This window comes from Populus nigra, chromosome 9 (genome assembly GCF_951802175.1).
Source record: "Populus nigra chromosome 9, ddPopNigr1.1, whole genome shotgun sequence".
Taxonomy (NCBI): domain Eukaryota; kingdom Viridiplantae; phylum Streptophyta; class Magnoliopsida; order Malpighiales; family Salicaceae; genus Populus; species Populus nigra.
The window spans coordinates 14,194,615-14,213,714 of NC_084860.1; the positions used below are offsets into that span (position 1 = coordinate 14,194,615).

At 33.7% G+C, this 19,100-nt stretch overlaps 1 protein-coding gene across 1 annotated transcript; it reads left to right on the top strand.

Moving 5' to 3' along the window:
* Positions 1 to 4,647: 4,647 nt before the first annotated feature.
* Positions 4,648 to 6,308, top strand: LOC133702544 (uncharacterized). The gene is made up of 2 exons (XM_062126849.1): positions 4,648 to 5,362; positions 5,705 to 6,308. The coding sequence occupies exons 1-2, from the start codon at positions 4,753 to 4,755 to the stop codon at positions 6,109 to 6,111; spliced, it is 1,017 nt and encodes a 338-aa protein (XP_061982833.1). The 5' UTR covers positions 4,648 to 4,752; the 3' UTR covers positions 6,112 to 6,308.
* Positions 6,309 to 19,100: the final 12,792 nt, after the last annotated feature.

The window sequence follows — 19,100 nt, forward strand, 5'->3', positions numbered from 1 at the left end:
GGATATATATTAAAAAAAAAGGGTCCATGGAGTAATAAGGAGAAAAAACATGACCAATCTAAAATTTTGGAAAAAGTTCTTTTAAGTCATCTTACTATCCTTTCTCTTTCTTTATAGTCCTTATATTTTTAAAAAATTTTAATTTTGATTTAAAAGTTTATTTTCTTTGCTTTTCATTCCTCGAATTAGAGAGATAAGAGAAAAAATCATCGATTTAATTATTTTTTAAAGGTGAAAACCATCATTCTTGATGTTGATAGGTTTTATTCAATTAGAAAAGTTTAATGATTGTGATTTTTATCTTTAAACATTGATGAGAAGGAAATCGAGTTTGGTTTCTTTTTTATTATTGTTTTGTTTTTTTATTTTTAAAATTAGTATGTGGTTTAGAGAGGGTTCTATGGTGTTTTTAAATATAAAAAATTTGTCCTAAAAATCATTTTTCCTGATTTGAGGATACATCAACTGAATTATAAGAAACAGACAACATGTCACGTGCTTATCTTTTCAAGTAATATATCACGATCAACTTTTATAAACCATGATTCAATTAGTAAGAATATCTCTACATCTAAATTAAAAATAAATCATAGGAATGCATTTGTGTGCGGATTTTTCTTCGTTCTTGGGAATTGAATAATGGTTTATAAAAGTTGATCGTGATATATTACTTGAAAAAAAAAAAAATGGAAACGTGTAGAAAGGGGACAATCATTGGAAGTCTTGCTAAGTGAATGCCCTCCTAACCACAAGTCCAAAACTTCGAGATCTTCAGTCCACGTGTCCAACTTCCTCACCAATCATCCGACCAATCTCTTTAGTTGGGTCCAAATTATAGGCTTGCATGAAATTCCAGGATTTTCCACACCAAAATTAGGCCAATCTTGGACTCGATCTCACTGCAGTTGGAAAATATTTTATATTTTATATTTATTTTAAATTAATATTTTTAGATATTTTAAAATTATTTTAATATGGTAATATCAAAAATAATTTTTTTAAAATAAAAAATATATTTTAAAAAATAATTTTTCCGGCTAATTCCGAACACCCTCGACCATGCACATTTTGGACCCTAGGAGCACCGGAAAACCACTTCCAGGAAACACCAGATGGACACGTGTCAACCGTTTGTTAGCTCGACGGCTCCATGACAGGGAGAACACTGAATAAACCACTTTTCTTGTCAAACATTTGTTCTTGTCATTGTGAGGTAGATGGATAGAGCTGTGTAGTTTTCAAACTTCAGTCCCGCACCCTTCCACTTATTACTTTGTAGAAAAAAATAATAAAAAAAATGTATATATTATTTTTATACAAAAATATACCTTTTTTATTAGTGAATTTTTTGTAGGGTCCAAGTTTTTAGTTCCTGATCGAATACCCAAATTTCAATCTTTTTCAACCCAAAAACATGAAAGAAAATATTATATATACCTTCAAAACTATATTTCTAATCTCAAAATACATTTTAATCAAACTAAATACTCAAAATCAAATTAATAAACAATGATTTATATTGTTGGGCATCATTGGTAGAAATCACCTTCATTAAATTCCCTTCTTAAAAATAAATCTATAAACACTAATTAGTAGGGCTGGAGTTTGATCCTCCGAAGGCTTTTCTTTCTCTTCTCTTCTCTCAACATCCAAGTAATTAGAACTTGCTGTAACCAAGTGAACAAAATGATAAGACTGTGTTAGCCTCAATCTGCCTAGCTATTGGTTGTGATCACACAATGAATGAAGGAACAAATAAAACCACATATATATTTAGCTTGTCATCTCACTTGACAAGGCAAGGAGTGGACAATGGAGAGTATAAATAATTGCATCCTTAGAATTAGGCAGCCCGATCCTTGCGTATTTGAAGTGATATTGTGTCTCCTCCGTCCAAGAGCTCCTTTTGTCCGACATGAGCATGTCGAAGGATTTCAGACGGTTCTGCCATGATCTTCAATGTTTAATCGTCGCCTAATTGCACGCCATGCACTTCCAATTAGGTGGTCGGCACTTGTGGGCCGCCTCAAGACAGAGACAGCAGCTGAAGAAACTTGTTTTAATTAAACGACAAATTAATTTGTACAATTTGGCATTGCTAATTGTTATTTTTGTTTAATTTACGGCGCCATATATATAGGTAGGCGCCTAAACACCTCTTGAATTATATTTTATTATAATTTTAATCAGAGTATTCTCATTGAGACCTCTTTAAATTCAAAAGAAATTAACGTAACCTCCATCAATATTATTATAAAGGATATCATTTAGAATATGATGAAATTATAATAAAAAAACTAGTGTCCATAGTCTAATGACTGTTTATGACCTTTTAATCTTCTGTTTAATGTAACTTGCATGTGATATTTAATCGTTAGAGGTCTCTCTTTATATATATAATGCTTTTCTCGGAGGGTTAGAGCTCTATAATGCTGGTCAATCTATTTATTATTATGGTGATAATTATCTTGATTTATGATTACCGCTGCATAGTTCTGTGACAAAAACAAAAACTATAATTCTTCATCTCTTTTTTATTATTATTTTTTCTTTTCGGCTCTAGTTTGTTTTCATGGTTGCTTTTAATTTTGAAGCAAACCATATAAAATTATTATTTGATAACAAGTGAAACTTGATTTATTGTTTATGAACCTCACTATTAATTGTGTTTAAAACACGGGATCATTAAAAACAACTCAATGCTACTTTCCTCTTCTTCTCGTGAAGAGTGAATCACTCTTCATGATTCATTTAAGTGAACAGTGAAGAGTGAGTCCACAGTTCACGTGAATAGTGGAGTCATTCTTTACTATTCTGGTTGGATCAGGTCGGGTCCGGCCCATAGCTAAATGCATTGAACTGGGTTCGATCCAGTAAAATAAAAAAAAATATTTTTGTAATTGTGTTTTATTCAAAAAATTAGTGTTTATCGGTCCGGTCCAGAGCTAAATATATTGAACCGAGTCCGACCCAGTAAAATAAAATAATTTTTTTTAATTGTGTTTTATTCAAAAAACTAGTGTTTAAAAAAATTGATTTTTAATTTTTAATTTTTAATTGTGTTTTATTCAAAAAACTAGTGTTTAATATTATAAAGTATCACTACATAAATTAGACGAAGATCGCTTGATGACGTACCATTTGCAGAATTTGATCGCAATTCCAATTTTATTTCTGATTATATTTTACCTGATGTTGTTGCACGCTTAAAAAATCAAGAAAATTGTAGTCTTTGTCGGATGTATTTCATACGTGATGAAATTGTAGATAGTTTAATGAAACAATAAAAAATATTTTATAAAAATTATTATTTATTTCATGATATAATAACAGTAGTTACATCTACAATATTTAAATTAAAATCCATCAATATTAATATATATTTTTTAAAATTATTTTATAACCTCAATTTGAAAAAAATTCTTAATCAAATACATTAAATTACTTTTTGTTCAACGTCAATTTCAATCATAATTTTAACCATCCTCAATTAAAAATAATTTTTATAAAACAATTATTTTTAAACCAAAAGCTATCACAATACTACACGTATTTCTATAGAACCTGAAATTAGTTAGAACAGTGGAGGAGAGGCAAGTAGGCTTAGTGGGCATCAAACTTGGATCTGATAATTAGTAATTACAGCCTAACAAGATGTTTATGCTCGACCTTATCTGATTAAAAGCTGTACCTTTGCTTTAATTCCATAATTAATTCGTCAGCTGTACGTAACTTTTATTGATTCACGTTCTTACGGTCTCATTCGACGGATCACATCAATCTTAAGTTAATTTATGATTGGGTAATTGAAAAGTTAATTTATGAAAAGTTGACTTTGGGTAAAAACTAGTTGATTGGGTAATTGAAAAGTTAATTCATGACTCAATTATATCCTTTTTTATTATTTTATTATTTTTTATTTAATAATTATAATTTGATTTGTAAAATCCACATTCAGTAAACAGTGTTTGAAAATATAAATATGTAAATCAATGCGAGATGAAAAAATATTAAAAAAAAAATTATGAAAATACAATATAAAAAAATAATATAATTCATTGATAGTTACTTAAAAAAAATTTATCATTTGAATTTTTTTATTTCAAATTTAATTTTTTTACAATAAGTTGTTTTAGAATTGAATTTGATATTTTATTTCGGTTAGCTTTATATACATGGAGCTATATTAAAAATAAATTTTAATATTGAGTTAATGATTAATTAGGTAAAATAAAATTTAATTTTATTGATTTAAATCAATTAAAATTTTAAAAATCTAAATTTCTAACTCAAACAAATTAATTTTAGATTTTCGTTCTAAGAAATAACATCTTTATCTTAACTTAATATTTGATTGATATGAACAGATTTATTATTAATTATTAAAATATATAATTTTTAATTTATTTTATTAAATATTTATATAATTTTTTTAATTTATATTTAAAGCTTTCCTTGATAGAAAAAAAAAGTTAACACCACCCGAACCTTTTTTTTAAGTTAATAAAAAAAAAAATGTTTCAATAAAGAGGAATAGTACCATAGGAGCTAGCTAGTGTATCACACAAGTACGTTCTCATCACAAACTCTTTCTACTCTCTATATAACACCCTTCCATTTCCTCATTTCTCTACCCGCAAACTCTCACATCCACCTCCTCTCTCTCTCTCTCTCCCTCCCCATTCTGATCTAAGAACCTGAGGATTTTGAACAATCTTGATTCTTGAAGCTCCATTTTAAGTGTGAAAAAGAATGGTGTTTCCTGCATCGAGTTCTGGAAATCCAATGCTCTCTCTCAAAGTGGCTTTGATATCAACTGGGGTATTATCTTTAGCAGTGATACTAAAGCTTCCAGTACTGGTAACAGACTTTGCGGTCTCTGAACTACCTATCATGTATTCCTCCGTTATTTCTTGGCTTCAGCCACCTTATCTTTACTTGGTCATCAACTGCATAATCATCTCTATACTTGCCTCTTCCAAGCTTCAGCTTCAAAAGCCGAAGCAAGAACAGCAAGTCCCCTTGCCACCAGCGGATATTATTGTCCCTCTTGTGCAGGTGACGGAGGAGGAGGAGGAGGATATATCTGTTCGTTTAAGGAGTGCTGCTTATGTTAACGAAGCTGTTGTTGCAAGCTGTGATCGATATGGTGATTATGAATATTTGGATGTGGAGGATAAGACTGTGATTGTGGAGGATTGTGCGGTGGAGAGTGGTGGAGTATACGAAAGGGAAGTGGATAAGGCAGCTCCATACAGGAGTGATTCTATAGAGTTCTTGATTGAGAAAGATCAAAACAAAGAGAAACCATTGGTTTCTGCAAGATTAGGTCGCAGGAAATCTTTGAAAGCAAGTCCTGAAGGTAGATCCTCTTTTCTTTTCTTTTTTTCATTTTTACACACAAATAAATATTTTATCTTCGTAGGTTTAATACACATTTGTGAATGTTTGAAGCCGATATCTATCTGGGGTTTTTTTATATATGTTTTTCAACCACAAAGCTATTAAGAAACATGAAGAACGAGAGATTCTCTTATCATTTTTTTTTTAAAAAATACAACTTTTCATCCTAATCTTCTTATAATGTTTTTTAATGATTTACCTTTTATGCATGCTTATTCAAAAAATCTGCAAAAACCACAGAGTAGAACTGTAGAATGAATCGGTGATTTCTAAATTTTGATTTTTTATGCTAATTATTTAGGTGGTGGGAAGGCGGCGGCATTGCGAGTATCAAAACCAAAACGGCACGACACGCTGGAGACCACGTGGAAGACTATAACGGATGGTCGTCCAATGCCATTAGCCAGACACCTTAAGAAATCCGACGAGTGGGACTCGCACGTGCGCCGTGAGAATGCTCCTCCACCGAAAATGATGACGATGAAGAAATATGAAACTTTTAACGATAGCATCAGCAGCAGGCCAGAGAAGCTTAGTCGGAGTCCTCATGGATCAGGGAAACTCAGGAAAGAACCTTCTCCGAGTCAGGATGAGTTGAACAAGCGAGTAGAGGCGTTCATAAACAAGTTTAACGAGGAAATGAGGCTGCAAAGGCAGAGGTCTTTGGACCAGTACTATCAACAGATGAGTGGTCGGGGAGCTTATTAGGATTAAATTTTCGATTAGATTTTGTTTGGGAATAATCACTAATTACTATATATATATATATATATATATATATATATATATATATATATATCGTGTATTAAAGAGTAGAGATCACAAAGGAGAGAGATAGAAATGACAAGATCTTAGTGCTCATTTTTGTGGTCGGAGGAGGAATAAATTATTCATGATTACGGTAAGGTGCACCTTTCAAATACTACAAATAAAAATGTTCAATCCGACTTTATGCCGTGTTTGTTTGCAAAAAAAGTATTTTTTTTTAAAAAGTGAATTTTGGAAAAAATAAATTCTAGGAAAGTGAATTCTGAAAAAATATTTTTTGATGTTTGGTAGTGTAATGAAAAATAAGTTGGAAAATACTTTTCAGTGTTTGGTTATATTATGGAAAATGAGCTGGAAAATAACTTATTAATTTTTTATGTTTTCAAGTTTATTAAAATAATAAAGAACAAATCTTACAAATTAAAAAGTTGAATGAGAATGAAATTGAAAAAAAAAATCATAAATTATCTCAAATAAAATAAATAATAATCAAAATAATAGAGATCAAATCTAAAAAATAAAAAAAATGAAAGGTGAAAAAATTAAAATAATAATAATTAACATTTCATAAATTATTTCAAATAAAATAAGTAAAAATCAAAAGAATGAGGACCAAATTTGATAGATAAAAAATTTCAATAAAAAAATGATAAGGAAAAAGCAAATAGCAATTATAAAAATAAGAACCAAAATTAATATAAAAATTAAATTTTAAGAGATGAAATTGAAAAATAAATATTCAAAACAAATTATATATAGCAATCAAAAGTTTGAGGATCAAATTTGATATAATCAACAAATAACGACATTTCTAAATTTTTCACAACTTCTGGAAAGTGTTTTTCGCCCAAATTTTTCAGGAAAACACTTTCTTGAAAGCCAAGCCAAATTTTCCTTTGACTGGAAAGTGTTTTCCGTTGACCAACTTTTTCAATGGCAAACAAACACAGGAAAGTTTGGAAAGTGGTTTCCGGGAAACCACTTTCCAGAAAACAAACACAGCCAAAAGGGAAAACACTTTTTCTAGAAACCAAACCAAATTTTTCTTTGACCGAAAAAGTGTTTTTCGTTGACCGAAAAATGTTTCCGTTGACCGGAAAGTGTTTTCCGTTGACCAACTTTTCTAATGGCAAAGAAACAGAGGAAAGTTTGGAAAGTGGTTTTCCAGAAAATGAATTCCGGGAAACAAACATGGCCTTAGTTCGAGTGAGGGTTTTTTTTTTCTCTCACAATATTTTTTTCAAGTTTTTTTTAATTTTTTTTACATGAAAAAAATATTAATTTAATAATTTTTTTAGATGTATTCAAATGGTTTTAACATGTTTGTATAAAAAATAAAAAATTATTTTAATATATTTTTAATTAAAAAATACTTTTAAAAAACATGATATATCGGCCAGTAAAAAACTGTGTTTTTGGATATTTGGCTTTTTGATTGTTGTTTTAGTCCACATGCAGGGGCAATGGATTTACGTTATGTTTTGAGAAAGCATGGCACCTTCAAAATTTAAAATTTTAAAATTTTTAGTCTTTAAATTTTTATTTTTTTTATAATAGTTATGCATCCAGTCCCTCTAAATATAAAATATTTACTCTTTAACCTTATAATTTCTACTACGAAAATTCCTAAATAAAATGTTCTAGGGCAGGCGAATGCTAGTAGAAAAGATTTCAAATAAACATCAGTCCAATTAAGCTCGGTTTTCTGGTGTTTAATTTCCGGGTCTATTCAAATTAAAGCCGTAAGTACATGCATAATAATATTGTTTTAGTGTGATTTTAGCTAACACATTTAACTACGTTGTGAAACACCCCCGTTTCCAATGCCTTTAGATTAAATCAAAGATATTGATTTTTAAAATAACTTTTCTGTAGTTAATTACTCTTAGAGATTAATTTGTTACTATTTTACAAGTAGTTCTCTGTAATTGTTTGATTGAATGTTTTGACTCTTGATATATATATATATATATATATATATATATATATATATAGAGAGAGAGAGAGAGAGAGAGATTAATCAGCAATACTCTATTAAACATAATACCACTATGAAAATTTTCTTTCCTCCACTCCTTCGCAACACCAAAGTCATAAAAATATTTACTTGCAAGCAAACTCAACCACCCGCACTAGTCTTGAATTATATTTTATTGTATTAATTAAAGCATTAGTGCTTAAAACATTATTTCATACTTAAATTAAGTTCCCAAAGCAAACGGCACTTATGCCTACCTAGTTAAATTTGTTTTGTATACTAGTATATATATGGTTCACGAAGTGGAATTTTTATTCTTGGAGTTTGAAAAAGTGATATATATATATATATATATATATATATATATATATATATATATATATATAACACATTGTTAGGAAAATAATTCAATTGAGATTGAAGGATTCCCACGAAAGTATATGCGTGCTTTTACTTAAACGATTCTAATAATTATTAACAAATTAATTACCACCATATCATTTATTATCATTCACCAAACACCTTTCCTAGAAATGATGGTAACACTACCTAATCACACTAGTTTCTTAGTTTCTTCTCTATTATTTATTTCATGTTGATAAGAGTTTTGTCATTAAAAGTATATAAATTTTCCCATAACAAGTAGTTATAAACTCTATTAATCAAAGCTTTAATGGCTATAAGTTCAAACAAGTTTTCCACGCCTAAAGTTTCCTCATTGAATCTTTAAAGATATATTCTGGTACTTTCATCCTCTTATTATGTAATAGCAAATAGCTTAATTATACTCTTTTTAGCTAGAATATTAGTGTTGAAATGAGAGGTAGATTTCACGCAAAGATTGCAAAAGAGATCTAGGACAGGGCCTAGATCAAGATTGTGATATCATATCGTAGCCAATTCATAAAAAGTTGTAGGATAAATCTTGCACATAGAATCACTCTTTGTTGTCATTAACTCCAAAATACTTCTGATATTTTGTATGTGCTCTCTATAATCTATAAGTCATCATAGTTATCAAGATTGACTTTCGAAGCAATACAATGAAGAGGTGAGTGTGTATTAAGGAGTGCTAGCTCATTTGGAGAGTTGAAGTGTTATGCCTACCCAGCATATTGTTTTGTTATGTTACTTCATGGAACTCTATATACCTAATGCATGTAATGGAGTTGTATGCTAACTTTCTTGTTGACGAAACGGACGAGTCCAAGACTGTTCATGTATGGCTAGAATATCGTTGTTAAGCACTTACACTTGTTGTGACAATTGTTGGAGACCAAGGAGAACTTGAGTCTCATTGGTAGGGACATCAAATATTCTTATTTATCCTCGGGCTTCTCAGCCATGAACAGTGAAAAAGAATAAACTAATTTTTGTTATAGTTCCCACATACAACACCAATAATGAAGTCTTGAAAAAACTTCACATGAAAAATAATTTCATTGTCTTGTGAAACCTGGTTGATGAACGATTGCTATAAAAATAAGTCACTTGAGGAACATAAAATTATCTGATACTTAAGTCAGTATATGTGTATAGAAAAAATATACAAGAAAAGAAAAAATAAAATGAGTATTAAGGAGTGTGTATCTTGCATGAGTTTCAAGGTTTTGCCTGGCTTTCATGGTCTTTAATTGACTTTTTCTTGATTTGGCTAGCTTTTCTTGCTAGAAATTGTTGTATGGTTGTGACGTAACGGAAGTTAAATAATCTCGAATCCACGAGAGAATAGTTGTGTTCAAAGAACAAGTTTATAGATGAATAATAATGTCCTACAACCTTCCTGACTTGGTGTTTTTAAAAGAAACGAAAACAGAAAATAGAATCCTAAAAGGAATGGGAAACTAATATCAAACAAGTTTGATTTGTTTCCAACACTAACGACAGATAAAAATAAAAATAGAATCCTAAAAGGACTGAGAACTAACAAATAAACTAACTAACAGTATTAACTTCCTCATGTCCTACATCAGTCTCCTCCTCTAGGAAACAAACTCGCCCCGAGTTATCCGAATACAAAGGCACGTCCTCATGATATTACGATAGATCGGCCACATTGAAGGTATTGGAGATGTTCCAATCATCTGGTAGCTGTAAGGTATAGGCATTGTCATTAATTTTCTTGGCGACTCTAAAGGGTCCATATTTTCGTTGTTGTAGCTTAGTTCGGATTCCAGGGAACCGATTTTTCTGCAGGTAGGCCATCACAAAATCTCCCTCTGTGAACTCTTTCTTGCGCCAATGCTGGTCTGCAGCAGATTTGTAAGCAGCATTAGCAGTCTCCAAGCTAGCTCGTACCTCCGAATGTAGTTGTTGGACCTTTTCAACTAGATTTTCCCCAGCTCTACTGCCTTTTGGTTGGATTGGTAATGTCACCAGATCCAGCGCATGTTTTGGTTGCTGAGTATATACAACTTCGAAAGGGGGTTTTCCTGTCGAGCGATTGGTCATACTGTTGTATGCGAATTCTGCTTGAGCCAAGTCAAGGTCCTATCGTTTTGGTTTTTCTCCACTGATATCACAACATGTTTCCCAGAGTACGATTCACCACCTCTGTTTATCCGTCCGTTTGCGGATGGAATGCGCTGCTGAACTGCAGTTCGGTGTCAAATTTCTTCCACAAAGTCCTCCAAAAATGGCTTACGAACTTGACGTCATGATCTGACGTGATGGTCTTTAGGACTCCATGTAAGCACACTACTTTGCGAAAGAACAAGTCGGCAACATGGCTGGCATCTGCGGTCTTTTTACAGGCGACGAAATGCACAATTTTGAAAAACCGATCGACCACCACCATGATGGAATCTTTGCCCCTCTGAGTTCGTGGTAATCTAAGCACGAAATCCATCGATAAATCCTCCCAAATCGTCTTTAGAATGGGCAGGGGAGTGTACAAACCGGTATTTTAGGTCTGTCATTTTGCTTCCTGACAAACTCGACAGTGTTGGACGATTTTCCCCACGTCTCTCTTTAGTTGTGGCCAATAGTAATGGTTGGCGATCAACGTGATTGTCATGTCACGTCCCAGGTGGCCGCCCAATCCACCCCCATGAAGTTGTTGTATGATTTTCTCTTGTAAAGACCCCTTTGGAATGCACAGTTTATTGGCTTTCAACAGGAAGCCACCGTGTATTAGAAAGTCACTCACATTTTGGTGGGTGCTGCACTTGTTCCACACTTCCTTGAAGTCTTCGTCATTGATGTACTGTTCTTTTAGAGTCTGATCAAAACTCGTGATCTCCGTTTTTACTGTCACCAATAGTGTGTTACGCCTACTCAATGTGTCGGCTACCTTGTTCATCAGTCCAGCCTTATGCTTTAAGGAGAAGGTAAATTTCTGCATGAATGTGATCCAGTGGGCATGCATATTGTTCATGTGGTGTTGATTGTTGATGAATTTCAAAGCTTGATGATCACTGTACAACACGAATTCTTTTTGGATCAAGTAATGTTGTCAATGCATGAGAGCTCGAAAGACAGCATAAAATTCCTTCTCATAAGTTATCCATCGCAGCCTCACAGCGCTTAATTTTTCACTAAAGAATTCCACCGGTCTGCCCTCTTGGGATAACACGACCCCAATTCTCTTACCTGAAGCATCACAATCAACCTCGAATAATTTGTCAAAATCTGGTAACGCGAGGACGGGTGTCGTGCTTAGTTTCTCTTTCAGTATAGTGAAACTCGTTTCTTGCTCTTTTTCCCAACAGAAACCACTTTTTTTATGCACTCGATCAACGGTGCTACCAAGCTACTGAAGTTTCGAGAGAACCTTCGGTAGAACGTTGCTAACCCATGGAAGCTTTGCACGTCTGCCACAGTTGAAGAGGTCGGCCATTCATGAATTGCCTTGACCTTTGTCTTATCCACTTGAACCCAATCATTTCCCACGACAAACCCCAAGAAGACCAGCCGGTCTTGCAAGAAGTTACACGTTTTCTTGTTCACGTACAGGTGATTTTGCAGCAGTACTATCAGCACTTCCCTCAGGTATCTCAAGTGTGTTTCCTCATTAGGGCTATAAATAAGAATATCGTTGAAGTAAACGATGACAAATTTGCATGAGAACGATCTCAACACTTGATTCATGAGTCTCATAAAAGTGCTTGGAGCGTTGGAGAGACCGAACGACATCATGGTCCATTCGTACAGCCCTTCGCATGTTTTGAACGCAGTTTTCCACTCATCCCCGGGTCTAATTCGAATTTGATGGTACCCGCTTTGCAGATCGATTTTGGAGAACACTTTTGCCCCTCCCAATTGGTCGATCATGTCTTGGATGATGGGTAATGGATGTCAGTAACTGATGGTGATTCTATTAATTGCTCGGCTGTCGATACACATTCGCCAGGTGTCATCTTTCTTGGGTACTAGTAATGTTGGTACTGCACACGGGCTCCTGCTCTCCTGGATATATCCTTTACATAATGAGTCATCAACTTGATCTTGTAGTATCTTGTGTTGTTAGGGGCTCATTCTATAGTGTGCTAGGTTTGGTAAGTTGGCTCCTAAAATCAAATCAATATGATGTTGGATGTCCCTCATTGGTGGCAAACCCATTGGTAACTCCGTAGGTGCTAGATCAGAAAATTCGGTCATTAAAGGGAGGACCTTTTCAGGTATTGTTTCCTCTGCCGTATCCTCCTCTTGAGCCAGTAACGCACAAGTTTGGCATTCCTCAGCCACATGTTTTGTTGATATGGTTAGGAAACTTTCTCCCTCCTCTTGTCGTGCCTCTGTTTTCAAAATAGATGGTTTCAAAAAGATATGTTTCCCTTTCCACCAGAATTCATAGGTATTGGTTTTTCCTTTGAAGCAGATGTCCACATCGTATTGCCATGGTCTTCCTAGTAAAATTTGGCAAGCATCCATCACCACTACATCACACATAATTTCATCTTGGTAATTCTTACCAATTGACAACGGTACCCTACACACTTCATTGACTACATCAGCAGTGCCTTCCACCTTTCGAATCCAACGTAGACCATAGGGTTGCAGGTGTTTCTCAGTGGTCAGTTTCAACCTTTGAACCAGTTCTTTGGACACTAAGTTCTCAAAACTTCCTGTGTCGATTACTACCTTCGTTATCACTCCATTTACAATGGCATTGGTTTGGAAAACTTGATGGCGAGTTGAAATCTCTAGTCCGTTTTTGAGCGTCAAGAAGACCCTTTGAACTATGTAATTGAACTTTTCATTCCCACCTTTTTCTGCTTTCAGATTTTCCACCAAACTGTGCTAAGTTGATGTTGTTAATTTTTTTGCTTGAATACCGCATGGTTAACGCATCACCATTCCAACGAATTCGTCCTCCTCACACTTCTCAATTCCGTCGACCACCTTTGTGTTATGATCATCATCCCTCTCTACTTCATAGTCACCTTCCACAAAGTTGGCAGCAGGTCTTTGCGGGCATTGATTCGAACGGTGTCCTGGTTGATGACATCGGTAACATAGCGAGGGCGTTGGTCTAGCATAGGGGTTCGGTGTTTGTTGTGATGCAGCTCTCCTTGATCGATTTTCAGTAGCCACGATCCCATTGCTTGGTTCATTTATGGGTGTCACTCTATTTGGTCCTGCTTGATACTGTTAGTTTGTAAACCTGGGTCATACAGATGGTGCTCGGATTGGCTCTTCAGCCTTTCGTGCCAAATCGAAAGCTTGGCCGAGTGTGAATGTATTAAGCATCTTCATTTGGTCTTGTATGTCCTGTTTCAAACCTCCTCTAAACCTTGCGATTTGCATGTTTTCATTGTCTAGTAGTAAGTTTCGTGACTTTAATTGAATGAACTCGTCGATGTATTCTTCCACAGTCCGATTACCCTGTTTGCAATTCTGTAATTGAACATATAAACGTTGCTCATAATCAGGAGCTAAGAACTTGCTCATGAATTTGCTTTTCATCTTCTCCCATGTTGCAATCGAAGGTTTTCCGTCTAGCACTCGCTTGTTTTTTAAGTACTTCCAATAAGCTGCAGCTAATCCTCTTAGTTTATTGGCCACCACTTTGAGTTTCGGATCCTCAGAGCAGTCCATCACCCCAAATCCCGTCTCAACCTCGTCGATCCAAGAGAAAAACTCATCCACGTTCTGTGTTTCTTTGAAGGTTGGCATCTCCACATTGAGTTTATAATCTCGGTCACCTTGGGTTCTCCTTGGAGCCCGATCTTCAATTTCAATAACTTGACAGTTTGTTGACGATATCACAGGTAATGATTGTGTGTTTTGGTATTGTGGTATATTTTCAGGATTACGGGTCAAGGACGTCGGGCCACGAGTGATCTCATCTGCCCTTCCTCGTCGTTGGTCGTCTATCCTGTTTCCATTAGAAGACAATGCTTCCAATCTTTGAAGAACCTCTTCAAGTTGAGCCTGCAGTAACGGAACCCCATCGAATAATGGACGTATGTCATTGATGGCGGCAGTAACAACCCCGGTTGCTATTGCCCTTATTCGCTGATCATCGTAAGTCGAACGACTACTCCCAATATCATTGCGTGCCATCAGAAATTTTGCTGAGTGTAGGCTCTGATATCACTTGACGTAGCGGAAGCTAAATAATCTCGAATCCACGAGAGAATAGTTGTGTTCAAAGAACAAGTTTATAGATGAATAATAATGTCCTACAACCTTCCTGACTTGGTGCTTTTAAAAGAAACAAAAACAGAAAATAGAATCCTAAAAGGAATGGGAAACTAATATCAAACAAGTTTGATTTGTTTCCAACACTAACGACAGATAAAAATAAAAATAGAATCCTAAAAGGACTGAGAACTAACAAATAAACTAACTAACAGTATTAACTTCCTCATGTCCTACATCAGTTTGTGTTATCTTTTAGCCTCTTTTTAGCTTTGATTGCTATCGGCCTTGTGATTTCTTCACATATAAGATATTGTATTATTGATGGAAAACTTAGTTTGGCTTACCATGAAGGCTCTTAATAACCATGTCATGCATGTTACTTGTGAGAAATTGTTTTATTATTATTATTATTATTAATAATGTAGGTGTCTGAACCAACTAGCGTGCACCTCGACTAATCTCACGGGTCCTGAAGTTAACGATCATATAAGTCTCCAGTGGCCCTGAAGTTTATGAGACTCGAACTGGTGACCTCTAAAGAACAAACCTAAAATCTAACCAATTGAGTTACACCTTTCAGGATTATTATGAGAAATGGGTTTTAGTTGTTGTGTCATGGATACTACTCATGAGAAATGTTGGCAATGATTATGTGATTGGATAGAAAATGGTATATACTTGTTCTGCTTAAAAAGTATAGAATAAACCATTTATGCATAGTGATGATGAAAAGTTTGTATGGACAGCTAAAAAAACCTGGAAAATATATAGGAAATCATGTCGGGTAGATTGTTCAAACCAGAGCAACACCAAATTTAGGTTCGACTTTGACTAGAAAATTTCAAGTAGTTTTAGCTATGCCTGAACAGCTAGAAAAAAAGGAAAAAAAAAAAGAATTTCAGCTGTATAGGCCAGACCAAATAGCTGGAATTTTTATTTTTTTTCATCATCAAGAATTTAGGCTCGATTTACATAGAATCTGAAATGATATGCGAATACCTCAAACTATCAAATCAGGAAAAAAAAAAAGTGTAACTAACTGTTCAAAACTTTTACTAGAAACCAAGTATCAATATCACAACGACAGTGTTCGCGACCACAACAGTAATCACGACCACAAATTGGATAACCCCTCCTAGAGATTCGTTAAAGTTATAATCTTCAATAATAATGAGTTCTTGAAGAACTGCTTTAAAATCTTGAATAAATTAATCACATTGTTCTTCCTTTTTTTAACAAGTTCAATGAGAAATCAAAGCAAACAGCAGAATAGACATCTTAAATCTTGCGCACGGGGACAGATTCCTGTCCCACTCATGCACTGCACCGTCAGAGCGCAGCTTGCCATGAGGTTGATCTTCCGAGTTTGAAGGCAAGGTCTCTTCATTAGTCATTACCTCTCTCTTGGCAGTGCTCTACAAAACGATGGATAATCAGTATAGAAGAGAACGACCCAAGACTTTTTTGCTGATTAAAAGAAATGGATTTCTTCATGAATATTCATTCGTACTACTTTTTTGCTGATTGTGTTCTCGTTGTTTTGCTCTCTTTCTTCAATCCTCTCTCCACAGCTTTCTCGTTTTCAGATATAGCCCTTGCTATTGCTTCCATCCTTCGAACAAATCTTTCGTTTCCACATTGCAAAAGCCATGACAAACTCTAAATCTTCATCGACAGAATACAGGCTTGAACATTTTTGAAGAACTCGAAGCTAAGATACCTATTCTGCCATCACAAAAATTCCACTAAACCTTATGCTCTCACGACAAACCTCTGAAACATGTGTTTAATCCTAAAACAGACTGTAGAGCATATCTCTTTATGAAATTCCATTCCAAAACATGCCCAGATCCTCGTTAATAACATCAAAATCAGTTTCTACATGCTAAATTCAAGACATAATTAACTATTATATGCAATAAAGTGAAACCGAATGCCACATCAGCACTGACCTGATAGAAGCAACAGGAAGGCTGGTTTAAGAGAAATTCTTGGATACGTCCAGCTGCATGTCATTAAAAATTGGTGGTGTTCTCATAAATCGTCAAATATGTATTTTTTTTCTTCGCAATTAGAAAAGCTATTTTTTTTTTTGTATTGATCGTTATCATGCTTTTACAAATCAATGAGTTATGGAGTCAGACTTTTACAATTCAATTACTTTAATTTAAAAAAAAAAGTTATGCGACCTTGGTGTTTTCAAACAGAATTGAATAATATTTTCAATGCATGAAGCCAAAAAATAAGTAAGTTCTTGAAGAAAATAAATTAGTGCTTCGTTATAGTTTCAAACAGAATTGATTCATTGTGGATTTAATTTTGTTAAGAACCCTAGCTTTTATATGTAACCGAAGAATGGGCTTTCTGAGCCTGGATCTATAACAAAATCTAATGGGGCATCAGTTTCTTGTTTATCATGGGATTTCATACACAGGTCCCACCATGTTCATAAAAAACCATGCCCAGGCTTGGCCCGTATGGACTAGCCAGGCGTGCACTTTTTCCATATATATTTCATACGCAGGTCCTACCATGTTAGGCTATATTACTTATTTTTATATATACAAAGATCATAAAATTATTTCTAGCTTATTTTTTATTAAATATTAAAATTTAATATATATTTTTTTATGACACGGCAGGATATAAAAAAATATTTTATTTTATACAAATTTACTATTCATATAAACTATTTACGATAAACAAAGCAAGATACAGAATATTTGGAGAAGAAGGCTAAAAAAAGCAAGAATTGGAGACAATATAAAAAAAACAAAGAAAAAGAAAAGGTGACGAGCAAGAAGAGCTCACGAGACACAAAGCATTAGGAGTGCATTTTTACAAATAAATAATGAATACATAACACAAAAAAAAAATTAACAGTGATTGGAGTTTATGATTGTTTTTTAAAATATTTTTTATTTAAAAATACATTAAAATAATATTTTTATTTTTAAAAAAATTATTTTTAACATCAACCCATAAAACAAACTCGACAATAATCAGGACCCAGTAGCAGAACAGAAGATCCATAAACAGAGTAACAACTCCATCAAAGTGTTGGATTTGGGAGGAGCCAGGAATGTGATTGTCCGAGCAACTTTGGCAGCTGCTTTTGGACCATTACATATGACTATGCTTCTTTTAAGACATCCTGCACAAGTAGTCAGTAATATTTCATCACAATGATGATCAATCATTAAAAAAGGTGTCTAAGCACATGCCACAAAAAGACTAGCCATCTAGTGAGTGAGTCCCATTTTCACATCAGTTAGCTCAACCGCTGCTCTTATTTTGGGCCCTCTAGATAGGTCCGTGTTTTGTGGCGGGGGCCTATCTATTTTTTCACTATTAAAAAATATATATAGATTTTAAAAAAAATAAAAATCAAATTTAACATAAAAAAATATTAAAAGGAATAAAATTAAAAAACTACCTCTGCTCAATCAACTCGGTTATTTTACATGCATTCCCACCAACTTCTAGCTATATTGACTCACTTTATGAATCTTGCAATGATGTTAACGGTTCTTAAAAATAAGTAGCATTGACAATCAACTCAAGAATAGACTCTTTCTGCACTTGAGGGCCTAGCTGCTGTGGTCAACCGTGTGATTTGTTCCGCCCCCGTCCCGGGTTCGACCCTCTATGTGCACGCCTGTCACCCCCGCGGTGCCTAACCTGCCCCTGGGCTTGCAGGATGTCCAGTGGGCCGTGGGGAATAGTCGTGGTGCGCGCAAGCTGGCCCGGACACCCCACGTAAATCAAAAAAAAAAAAAGAAAAAAGAATAGACTCTTTCTTTAATGGTAGGGGAGAGTTTTATCTTTGAATTGATGAGTAGTTTTACTGACAGTAATTTTACGTTTTAAAATGTTTTTTTAAAAGAATTAAATTTTATTGTTGTTGTTTTTGTTGTTGTTGTTTTAAATTTATATTTTTTTTGTATTTTCAAACTATTTTGATACGTTGATATAAAAAAAAATTAATTTTTTTAAAAATATTATTTTAATAGATTTATAAATAAAAAGTATTTTAAAAAGTAACCACTACTACACTTTCAAATACTCCCTTAAAAGATTACAGGTAATGACTAATGTCACTTGTAGTTTTTTTTCTCTACTTGTAAGATTATACATTAAAAAATGATGATAAAAAAATATATTTAATCCTTTTACCACTTTTAAAATTATTGTTATTAAACTTGACATTAACGATGTGTTGATTTATATTTGACCAACTCATTTCTAGCTTGGGCTAAATATAAAATAAAATTAATATATAATTGACTTGAATCGATCCAGTCAGTTCAGTTAGGTCAAAATCTAGATTGATTATTAAAAAAAGACTGATTAATCTAGATTA